The 11,902-nt window shown below is 40.2% G+C and overlaps 1 protein-coding gene across 1 annotated transcript; it reads right to left on the bottom strand.

Moving 5' to 3' along the window:
* Nucleotides 1–5,093: 5,093 nt before the first annotated feature.
* On the bottom strand, nucleotides 5,094–9,966 carry LOC100658272 (olfactory receptor 7C1-like). The gene is given in 2 exon segments (XM_023542526.2): nucleotides 5,094–6,486; nucleotides 6,489–9,966. Coding segments are annotated over 2 exon segments (936 nt in total). The 5' UTR covers nucleotides 7,015–9,966; the 3' UTR covers nucleotides 5,094–6,076.
* Between the last annotated feature and the right edge of the window lie 1,936 nt (nucleotides 9,967–11,902).

The raw sequence follows: 11,902 nt of genomic DNA, 5'->3' as shown, positions 1-11,902 counted from the left end.
TTAAACAGAATATATCCAATTATTATCAATTGTTGTTAGGTGCCGTCAACTTGATTCCAACTCATAGCAACCCTATGTACGACAGAACAAAACACTGTCAGTTCCTGCATCATCCTCACAATCCTTGTTATGCTTGAGCCCATTTTTGTAGCCACTGCGTCAATCCATCTTCTTGAGGGTCTTCTTCTTTTTCATTGACTGTCTACTAGACCAAGCATGATGTCCTCCAGAGACTGGCCCCTGCTGATAACATGTCCAAAGTATATGAGCCAGTCTTGCCACCCATGCTTCTATCCTGTGCTTTTTAAGCCTTTAAAGAGATATTTTGCAGCACATTCACCCAGTGCAATGCATCGTTTGATTTCTTGACTACTGCCTCCATGAACATTGCTTGTGGATGGTTGCAAGTAAAATGAAATCATTGACAAGTTCAATCTTTTCTCCATTTATTGGGATGTTGCTTAGTGGTTCAATTGTGAAGATTTTTGTTTTCTTTAATTTGAGGTGTGATTCAGACTGAAGGCTGTGATCTTTGATCTTCATAAATAAGAGTGTCAAGTCCTCTTGACCTTTAGCAAGCAAGGTTGTACCAACCACATATCGCAGGTTAATTAGTCTTCCTCCAATCCTGATGCCCCATTCTTCTTCATATAGTCCAGCTTCTTGGATTATTTGCTCAACATACAGATTGAGTAATTACAGTGAACAGGTAAAACCCTGATACACACCTTTCTTGACTTTAAATCACACAGTATCCCTTGTTCTGCTGGAACGACTGCCTGTTGGCTTAAGTACAGGTTCCTCATGAGCACAATTAAGTGTTCTGGAATTTCCATTCTTTGCCATATTATCTATAATTTGTAATGATCCACACAATCTAATGCCTTTGCATAGTCAGTAGAATACAGGGAAACCTCTTTCTGATATTCCCTGCTTTCAGCCAGGATCCATCTGACATCAGCAATTATATTCCTTGTTAAACATTCCTCTCTGAATCTGGTTTGAATTTCTGACAGTTCCCTGTGGACGTACTGTTGCAATCACTTTTGACTAATCTTCAGCGAAATTTTACTTGTGTGTGATATTAATGATATTGTTTGCAAATTTCTGCATTCTGTTGGGTCACCTTTCTTTGAAATGGGTACAAATGTGGATCTCTTCCAGTTAGTTGGCCAGGTAGCTGTCTTCCAAATTTCTTGGCATGGGTGACTGTGCACTTCAGAGCTGCATCTGTTTGTTGAAACATTTCAGTTAGTACTCTGTTAAATCCTGGAGCCTTGTTTTATGTGAAAGCCTTCGGTGCAGCTTGGACTTCTTCCTTCAGTACCATCAGTTCTTGATCATATGTTACCTCCTGAAATGGTTGAATGTCAACCAATTCTTTTTGGTACAGTGACCCTGTGTATTCTTTCCATCTTCTTTTGATGTTTCCTGTGTCATTCAGTATTTCGCTCTTAGTTAGAATCTTTCAATATTGTAACTCTAGGCTTGATTTTTTTTTTTTTTTTTTTCAGTTCTTCCAGCTTGAGAAATACTGAGCGTGTTCTTCCCTTTTGGTATTCTAGCTCCAGGTGTTTTCACATTTTATTATAATACTTTGTCCTCTCAAGGTGCCCTTTGAAATCTTCTGTTCAGCTCTTTTACTTCATCATTTCTTCCTTTCGCTTTAGCACTAGACATACAAGAACAATTTTCAGGGTCTCTTCTGACATCCATCTTGGTCTTTTCTTTCTTTCCTGTCTTTTTTAATGACCTCTTGCATCTTCACGTATGATGTCCTTCCACAACTTGTCTGGTCTTTAGTCATTAGTGTTCAATACATAGAATCTATTCTTCAGGTGGTCTCTGAATTCATGTAGGATATACTCAAGGTGGTACTTTGGCTCTCCTGGACTTGTTCTAATTTTCTTTGGTTTCAACTTGAACTTGCACATGAGTAATTGATGGTATGTTCTGCAGTCGGCCCCTGGCCTTGCTCTGACTGATGATATTGAGATTTTCCCTCTTCGATTTGATTCCTGTGTATTCCATCCGGCGAGGTCCAAGTGTATAGTCACTGTTTATGTTGTTGAAAAAACGTATTTGCAATGAAGAAGTCGTTGGTCTTGCAAAATTCTACCATGGGATCCCCAACATCATTTCTATCACCAAGGCCATGTTTTCCAACTACCAATCCTTCTACTTTGTTTCCAACTTTTGCATTCCAGTTGCCAGTAATTATCAATACACCTTGATTGCACGCTTGATCAATTTCAGACTTCAGAAGTTGGAAAAAAAACCTTCAGTTTCTTCTTCTTTGACCTTAATAGTTGGTGCATAAATTTGAAAAAAATAGCCGTATTAACTCATCTAACTTGTAGGTGCATGAATTTTATTCGATCACTGGCAGCATTGTATTTCAGGATAGATCTTGCATTTTTTTTTTTTTTTTGACGATGAAGGTTATGCCATTCCTCTTCAATCTGCCATTCCCAGAATAGTAGACCATATGATTGTCTGATTCAAAATGGCCAATACCAGGCCATTTCAGCTCTCTAATGCTTAGGGTATTGATATTTATGTGTTCCATTTCATTTTTAACAACTTACATTTTCCTAGATTCATACTTTTTACATTCCATGTTCCAATTATTAATGGATATTTATAGCTGTTTCTTCTCATTTTGGGTTGTGCTACATCAGCAAATGGAAGTCCCAGAGCTTGATTCCATCCATGTCATTACAGTCGACTCTACTTTGAGGAAGCAGCTCTTCCCCAGTCATATTCTGAATGCCTTCCAACTTGAGGGACTCATCTTCAGGCACTATATCAATGTCCTCTTGCTATTCATAAGGTTCTCACTGGTCAGTTTTTTCAGAAGTAGACTGCCAGGCCCTTCTTCCTATTCTGTCTTAGTCTGGAGGCTCTGGGGAAACCTGTCCACCAAGGGTGTCCCTCTGGCATTTGAAATACTGATGCCAAAACTTCCAGTGTCACAGCAACACACAAGCCACCACACTGCAACAAACTGATAGTGTAGTGGAACTGACAGACAATATATGTGTTATTAATATATAAAATTTAATGAAATAGCTAAAGTCATGTACATAAAGTTATTTATGAGACATTTTACTTTTCTTTCTTCTTGTACTAAATCTTCCAGGTAATGGAAACAGCAGATCTCAATGTGGATACAAAATTTTTGATTGGTATTTTGTTATTATTAAATGCCATCGAGTCAGTTGTGACTCATAGTGACTCTATGTATAACAGAACAAAACACTTCCTGCTCCTGCACCATTCTCAGTATAACAGAACAAAACACTTCCTGGTCCTGCACCATTCTCACAATCATTGTTATATATGAGCACACTCTTGCAGCCAATGTGTCAATCCATCTCATTGAAGGTCTTCCTCTTTTTAGTTGACCATCTACTTTACCAACTATAATGTCCTTCTCCAGGAACTGGTCTCTCCTGTTAATGTGTCCAAAGTATGTGAGATGAATGAATAAGGAAGACAGAAGAAGGGTTGATGCCTTTGAATTATGGTATTGGTGAAGAACATTGAATATACCATAGACTGTCAGATAAATGAACAAATTTGTCTAGAAGAAATACAGTCAGAATTCTCCTTAGAAGGATAGCAAGACTTCGTCTCATGTACTTTGGATGTGTTAGGAGAGACCAGTCCCTGGAAGAGGACATCACGCTTGATAAAATATAGCGTCAGCAAAAAAGAGGAAGACACTCAATGATATGGCTTGACACAGTGGCTGCAACAACGGGCTCAAACATAGCAATGATTGTGAGGGTGGTACAGCAGCATGCAGTGTTTCATTTTGTTGTACATAGGGTCAATGTGAGTGAGTACTGACTCGACAGCACCTAACAACAGCAAAAGGCATTTGTCTGATATATGGATTCCAATTTTTTTCTTTCAGTCTTTAGGTTTTCTTTTCAGTTTTATATAGAATCTTTACTTGAACAGACACTCTATTGTCGTATTATGCCCATTTGTACCACCAGAACTTGTTGTCTGAGAGCTCTGCCTGCCTCCATACCTGTCTCCCGTAGCTGACACTTAGGAGACCTTCCCTGAGGACATTTTCTTCCCTGTGTGATGGAGGTTCAACTCAGCTCCAAGGACTGGCAGGGTGGTGATCTCAACCATTCTTTCTCTGAAAGGGCACAGCTGAGCTCCCTCCTTTCTGGGACATTTAAACTGTAGGTTTGGGGGTAGATAGTATATTTCACATTTCTGAGGCCTCAGAAGTTGAATTCTCACAAAGCCTCTTTAAATTAATTGTTCTATTGCTGCTATATTCTCTGAACAATTTGGTTCCCATGAGAGAGAATTCATATAGAAAGGAACTCTAGACTGGTAGTAGTTTTACCCTTGGGAGCATCTTGGTTCTAGATATGTGTGTCCCCTCCCCTGGGCCCTTCCTCCTGGTGTTCTTTTCTCCCTGTTTCTGAGCTCCATTGATCAGTGTACTCTTCGCTGGGCATTTTGTAAACATTTGAGATGGAGTCTTTGTCTATCAAAAACATGCGTGAAGTATGGCCCCAAGACTCCCTTTTAGCTCAATACTAAAGTCACTCCTGAGGTTCTCCCTTCAGCCAAAGACTAGACCGGCAGATAAAACAAAATGAGACTAGATAGGCACACCAGACCAGGGGCAAGGAATAGAAGGCAGAAGGAGACAGGAAAGCTGATAATGGGAAACTCAAGGTTGAGAAGGGAAAAATGTTGACACATCATGGTGTTGGCAACCAAATGCTATAAATTCCTTAGGAGCTGAAATGTCAAGACTTTGTCTCATATTATTTTGGCCATGCTACAACGAGGGACCAGTCCCTGGAGAAGGACATCGTGCTCCATAAAATAAAGGGTCAGCGAAAGAGAGGAAGACCCAAAATGAGCTACACTGACAAAGTGGCTGCAACAATGAGCTCAAGCATAACAGCAATTGTGAAGATGTGCAGGACCGGGCAGTTTTTTGTTCTGTTGTACATAGGGTTGCTATGAGTCAGAATCGACTGGATGAGACCTAATAACAAAAACAAAGATTAGGATTTTGGACATATCGAACTTGATGTAGCTATTAAACATCCACATGGAGGATCTATAAATCTGGAATGATCCTATCTGGAGATAGGCATTTTGGAGTCCTCAGTCTATAGATATGATTTTGAATCCGTGACACAGCATAACGGAAGCTAGGATTTAAACTAATTTAGATTTATTCATTCAAAAAATTATTTCACTTTTTTTCTGTTTCAGAGATTTTGTTGGTAGAAGGAATATGAAGATATAAAAAAATACAAAGTTCCAGCCTCTACGCTAATTCCTATTTAGGTTATTAGGAAAAGTACCATTTATTGTTTGATTTACTGAAGCACATATACAGAAAAAAAAATTCTAATCACATATATTAATTGCAAGAAAGGAGTTTTGTGTAGAATTTCATGTTACTACTATAGAATATTGGTGTTATCCTGAGATGCTTAAGGAAGAAAGTTCAGAATAGAAGAGATGGGAATACTTTAATTCAAAGTATTGGTAACCTTTTCAGTAAAGAGCCAGATGGTAAATATGTGTGTCAGGCTTTGCAGGACAGGTACTTTCTGCGGCAATGACACAGCTTTGTTGTTGCAACAGGAAGGCAGCCATAGACAGCACATACACCGATATGCATGGATGTGTTCCAATAAAACTTCATTTACAAAAACAGGTAAAGGGCCAGGTTCAGTGCTTCAACCATAGTGTGCATTTGAAGGTGTTACTGATGAAAAAGTGTCTTAAAAAATGGTGAAAATCAAGACCTGGTAAATTATAGTGATAACAAAAATAAAAGAGGATAAACTGCTGCTTGGATACATCTAAAATCTATGAGAAAGTGAAAAGGGGCACCTAATATATAACTTTATGATCAGTAGAGAGCATAGGAAAGACACCAAAGGAAGACCCAAGGAAAGAGTTGCATAAAACATATAAAACTACACAGCGTCAAACTGTTGGGTGAAAGTGGCCAGGATTTCTGGTCATCAGTGGTGTTAGCCCTGCTGCTCATGATGGTCCTCCAACAGATCCATCACTGAGAGGCAGCTGCCCTTCCAAGGAGCCTCCCCAGTACCCCTTTAACGTCCCTGTTCCTTAGACTGTAGATGAAGGGATTCAACATGGGTGTGATCATGGTATACATCACCGAAGCCATCAGACTTGTTCTAGAGGTCGGTGTGGCTGCAGAGCTGAGGTAGACCCCAAGGCCTGTGCCATAGAATAAGGAGACAACAGAGAGGTGAGACCCACAAGTGGAAAAAGCTTTATACTTCCCTCCGGCTGATGAAATTGTCAATATGGAGGAGGCAATCTGAGAATAAGAGAAAAGTATTCCAGTGAAAGGAATGAAGGCCAGGAAGCCAGTCACCAAATACACCACAATGTTATTGATTAGGGTGTCAGAACAGGTGAGCTTCAGGACTTCAGGAAGATCACAAAAAAGTGGGGGATTTCTGTGTATGTGCAGAAGGACAGCTTCAAAACTGGCAAAATTTCTAGCATGGATCCCATGACACTGAGGCACCAGGACCCCAGAATCAGCTGTCCACAGAGCCGGGGGTTCATGATGACTGTGTAGTTCAGGGGGTGACAGATTGCCACGAAGCGGTCATAGGCCATCACAGTCAGGAGTAAATTGTCCAGGCATCCAAAAACAATGAAAAAAAAAATCTGGGTGAGGCAGCCTTCATAGAGGATGGATTTGCTCTGCATCTTGATATTCACCAGCATCTTTGGTATAGTGGTAGAGGTGAAACAGATGTCAGCAAAGGACAAGTTGGAGAGGAAGAAGTACATAGGTGTGTGGAGTTGGGAGTCAGCACTGATGGCCAGGATGATCAGTAAGTTCCCAGTGAAGGTGACCAGATAAATGGATAGGAACAGCCCAAAGAGAATGAGCTGAATCTCTAACTTCACTGAAAATCCCAGAAGAAGAAATTTTGAAACATGTGTTTGATTTGCTGATTCCATGTGGATGAAATACCTACCAGGACAGAGGCAAAAGCACCATTCAATTATCAGCAAACCTATAACACAGAAATGTTGCCTTTCATTGGAAGTAGAGGAATTAATAAAGTATTGCTTTAGTCTACTTTTCTTCAGTTGTGGAATTCTAAACACTTCCACTGTTTCCTTTGCTGCCACTTCTATCTGGAAAACTAAACACAGACCCAAAATTGTACGCTCTCTAGTCTGATTATTCAAAGTGTGATCTTTGGACCAGCAGGATCAGAATCACCTGGGAATTTCTTAAGAATGCAGTATCCTAGACGCACCCAGACTTGCCAAATCAGAATTTGCATTTTAACAAGTTTTGGGGACCTTCATTTGCTGGTGTGGCATGACTCAAAATGAGAAGAAACAGCTGCAGAGATCCATTAGTAACCAGAAGGTGGAATGTACAAAGCATGAATCTAGGAAAATACTAAATCATCAAAAGTGAAATGAAACACATAAACATCGATATTTTCGGTATTAGTGAGCTGAAGTGGGAAACCCTGGTAGCATAGTGGTTAAGAGCTACGGCTGCTAACCAAAAGGTCGGCAGTTTGAATCCACCAGGCACTCCTGGGAAACCATACAGGGCAGTTCTACTTTGTCCTATAGGTTCGCCATGAGTCAGAATCAACTCGATGGCAACGGGTTTTGTTCTTTTTTTTTGGTTTTTGAGCTGAAGTGGAGTGATATTGGCCATTTTGAATTAGACAATCATATGGTCTACTATGCCAGGAATAACAAATTGAAGAGGAATGGGATCGTGTTCATTTTTAAAAACATTTCAAGATCTATCCTAAAGTACAATACTGTCAGTGATAGGATAATAACCATAGGCTTACAAGGAAGACGAGTTAATATGAGTTAATAATAATATGACTATTATTCAAATTTACCTGCCAACCACTAAGATCAAAGAAAAAGGAATTGAAGGTTTTTACCAACTTCCACAGTTTGAAATTGATCAAACATGCAATGAAGTTGCATTGATAATTACTGGCTTCCAGCGTCATTTAATATTTTCCCAGTAGAATCCTTCAATATTCCAACTCGAAGCTTGAATCTTTTCTTCAGTTTTTCAGCTTGAGAAATGCCGATCAGGTTTCAGAGTCTCTTCTGATGTCCATTATGGTTTTTCTTTCCTATTTTTTTAGTGACTGCTTGTTTTCTTCATGTATGATGTCCTTGATGTCATTCCTTAATTCCTCTGGTCTTTAGTTATTAGTGTTCGACATCTCAAATCTACTCTTGGGACCGTCTCTAAATTCAGGTGGGATATATTCAAGTCATATTTTGACTCTCATGGACTTGCTCCAGTTTTCTTCAGTTTCAACTTGAACTTGAATATAAGCAATTGATGGTCTGATCCGCAGTCGGTCCCTGGCCTTGTTCTGACTGATGATATTGAGATTTTCCATCATCTGTTTCCAGAGATGTAATCGATTTAATTCCTGTGTATTCCATCTGGTGAGATTGACATGTGTAGTCGCCATTTATGCTGGTGAAAAAAGATATTTGCATGAGGAAGTCACTGGTCTTCCAAAATTCTATCATGTGATCTCCGCAGTTGTTTCTATCACCAAGGCCATATTTTCCAATTACCGATCCTTCTTTGTTTCCAACTTTTGCATTCCAATCACCAGTAATTACCAATGTATCCTGATTGCATGTTTGATGAATTTCAGACTGCAGAAGTTGGTAAAAATCTTCAATTTCTTCATCTTTGGCCTTTGTGGTTGGTGCATAAATTTGAATAATACTTGCATTCACCTGTGTTCCGTGTAGGCATATGGATATTATCCTATCGCTGACAGCATTGTTCTTCAGGATAGATATTGAAATGTTCTTTTTGACAATGAATGCAAGGATTCCTCTCCAATTTGTCATTCCCGCCATAGCATACCATAAGATTATCCAATTCAAAGTGGCCAGTACCAGTCCATTTCAGCTCACTAATGCCTAAGATGTTGACATTTATGCTCTCCATTTCATTTTTGACCATTTCCAATTTTCCTAAATTCGTACTTCATACATTCCACGTTCTGGTTATTAATGGATGTTTGCAGCTCTTCCTTCTCCTTTTGAGTCCTCCCACATCAACAATAGAAGGTCCTGAAAGCTTGACTCCATCCACATCATTAAGATCAACTCTACTTTGAGGAGGCAGCTCTCCCCAGTCGTATTTTGAGTGAGTGCCTTCCAACATCAAGGGCTCATGTTTTGAACCTTTATCAATGTTGCACTGCTATTCATAAGATTTTCACTGGCTAATTCTTCCCAGAAGTGGACCTCCAGGTACTTCTTCCTAGTCTGTCTTAATCTGGAAGCTCAGCTGAAACCTGTCATCCATAGGTGACTATGCTGGTTTATTTGAATACCAGTGGCATAACTTCTAGTATCACAGCAACAGGCAAGCCTCCACAGTATGATCAACTGATAGATGCATGGGGGTCTTCTGAGAGTTAAACCAAAACATTTGCCATGAGTAGATTTTGACTCATGGCGACCCCATGTGTTTGTTAGAGTAGAACTGCTCCATAGAGTTTTCTTGGCTGTCATCTTTTACAGAAGCAGATTGCTAGGCCTTTCTTCCATGGTATGCTGGGAGGGTTCTAACTACCAACCTTTAGGTTAGTAGTCCAGCCAAAACCTTTTGCACCACGCAGGGACCTGTCTGGGAGTCACTTCTCACCAAATACTCCCCTCCCTCCAGACTTCTGGGCCAGCATTTCACAAGTCATTATTGCCCCTGAGGAGCCTTTAGAGATATTTTTCCCTTAATTGTTGTCATGTATTGAATTGTGTCCCACCAAAATGTCTGTCAAATTGTCCAGGTCATGATTCCCAGTATTGTATGATTGTCTATCATTTTGTCATCTGAAGTGATTTCCCTATGTGTTGTAAATCCTATCATTATGATGTAAGGCGATGCATTAGTGGCAGTTATATTGATGAGTTCTACAAGATTAGATAGTGTTTTAAGCCAATCTCTTTTGAGATATAAAAGAGAGAAATCAGCAGAGAGACATGGGGATTTCATACCACCAAGAAAGCAGCCTCAGGAGCAGAGGGCATCCTTTGGACCCAGGGTTACTGTGCCAATAAGCTCCTACTCCAAGAGAAGATTGATGAGAAGGACCTTCCTCCAGCCAACACAGAGAGAAAGACTTCCCCTGGAGTTGAGGCCCTGAATTTGGACTTCTAGCCTACTAGACTGTGAGAAAATAAATTTCTCTTTGTTAAAGACATTCACTTGTGGTATTTCTGTTATAGCAGTACTAGATTACTAAGACAACCACTAACCTACACACCCAAGCAATTTTAATACCACAAATACATTGTATGTCATTCTCCCAAGAATCTATTTCTATATCCTGGGGTGGGAGGGGGGCGATATCACCCCCATTGAGAGTACATGGTCTAGGTACAGCAATTATTTGGCTCTTCCAGCTTATCCAGATTGCATCATACTTTCCCTTCTGGATGCTTTTTGGTAAGAAGTTCTGCCTCCAGGAAGGGTAAGAGGTGGACCAAGCACAACTTATCTGGACCAGAGTGATGTCTCTGGGAGGCACAAGTGAGCTCATTCCCAGCCTGGAACTGGTGAGCTGCAGGCAAAGGGAATGGGCTAGTATCTGCTGTTTGGGGGACTTCAGCAGTTGAATTCTCGTTGCTGCTCATCATCAAGGTATATTTTTCCTGTGTTTCTAATGTCTTAGAGGAATTTAGCTTATGGGGAACAAAGGAACCTGAACAGATAGGAATTTTGGTTGCTCATTAAGTTCCCATGGTGCAAATTTGGGCCAACATTTGAATCCACAGCCACAGGGAGTCTTTATCTTAGAAGGAACATTCTTTCTTAAGTTTTGACCTCCACTCTGCAGAATGCCCCAAAGAAACACTGCCAGAATCCCTTAGATGGATTTTCCCCACACTAAAATGGAAGGAGACACACATTGATTCAAAGCTCATATAAAACCCTGCTGCCTTCACTCAGAAATATGGAGATACCATCTGAGCACACCCGGCCACACCTGGGATATCCCGCATCTCCATGACTTCCATTTTATCCACTGGGGGTGGACCTAAGAAATAGGGGAATCATTGCAGGTGAGAGAGGTAAGATCTCTTGGGGCATCTCCCAGATCCACACGTGACCACCCCTCAAGGACCTGTTTTCATTACAAACATGGGGGGAGGGGAGTGCGGGGTAGAGATTTTTTTCTGATCCAATTCGTATAAGATTGGTACATAAAAAATTCAGACCTCCCCAGGAAATACACAGTAGTAGGCCATTGAAACCAATTAGTTTGGAGATCAAAGAAGGATTGATAATGGCTTGTTAATTAGAGCCATGAAAAGCATAACAATAATAGAGCAATTGCAGTGCAATTTCCAGTCTATACTACTAGGAAGTTAGAATGCTCTTGTCACTCAGCTGGGTATTGCTGTTTAACCCCACCAAGGTTACTGCTTCAGAGCACCTGAATATCTGGGCCAGGATATAATGTTCCTGTTTCCTCCTCTCCTCCCTAGTGTGATTTTTACTGTGTGTGATGCCTTTAGCCTCCACTAAGATACATTTCAAGAACCTTGAAATTCATGATCGGATTACTTGTAGTCAATAGGCTGAAGACATTGCTCATTATATTACATCATATTGTATCTACAGATTTCCTACCCAACATATATATTCTCTTATTTATTAACAGAAAATCAATTTTATTTGGAATTGGTAATATATGCCTTGGGTGGTGTAAACAGTTAAGCGCTGGGCTACTAACCAAAAAGCTGGAGGTTTGAATTCACTAAGAGGTGCTTCAGAAGGAAGGCTGTCAATCTACATCTGAAAGGTCACAGCCAT

The sequence above is a fragment of the Loxodonta africana genome, chromosome 3 (genome assembly GCF_030014295.1).
Source record: "Loxodonta africana isolate mLoxAfr1 chromosome 3, mLoxAfr1.hap2, whole genome shotgun sequence".
Taxonomy (NCBI): domain Eukaryota; kingdom Metazoa; phylum Chordata; class Mammalia; order Proboscidea; family Elephantidae; genus Loxodonta; species Loxodonta africana.
Note: the sequence above shows the minus strand (reverse complement) of the source record. Positions and strands in the feature narration are given on the sequence as shown.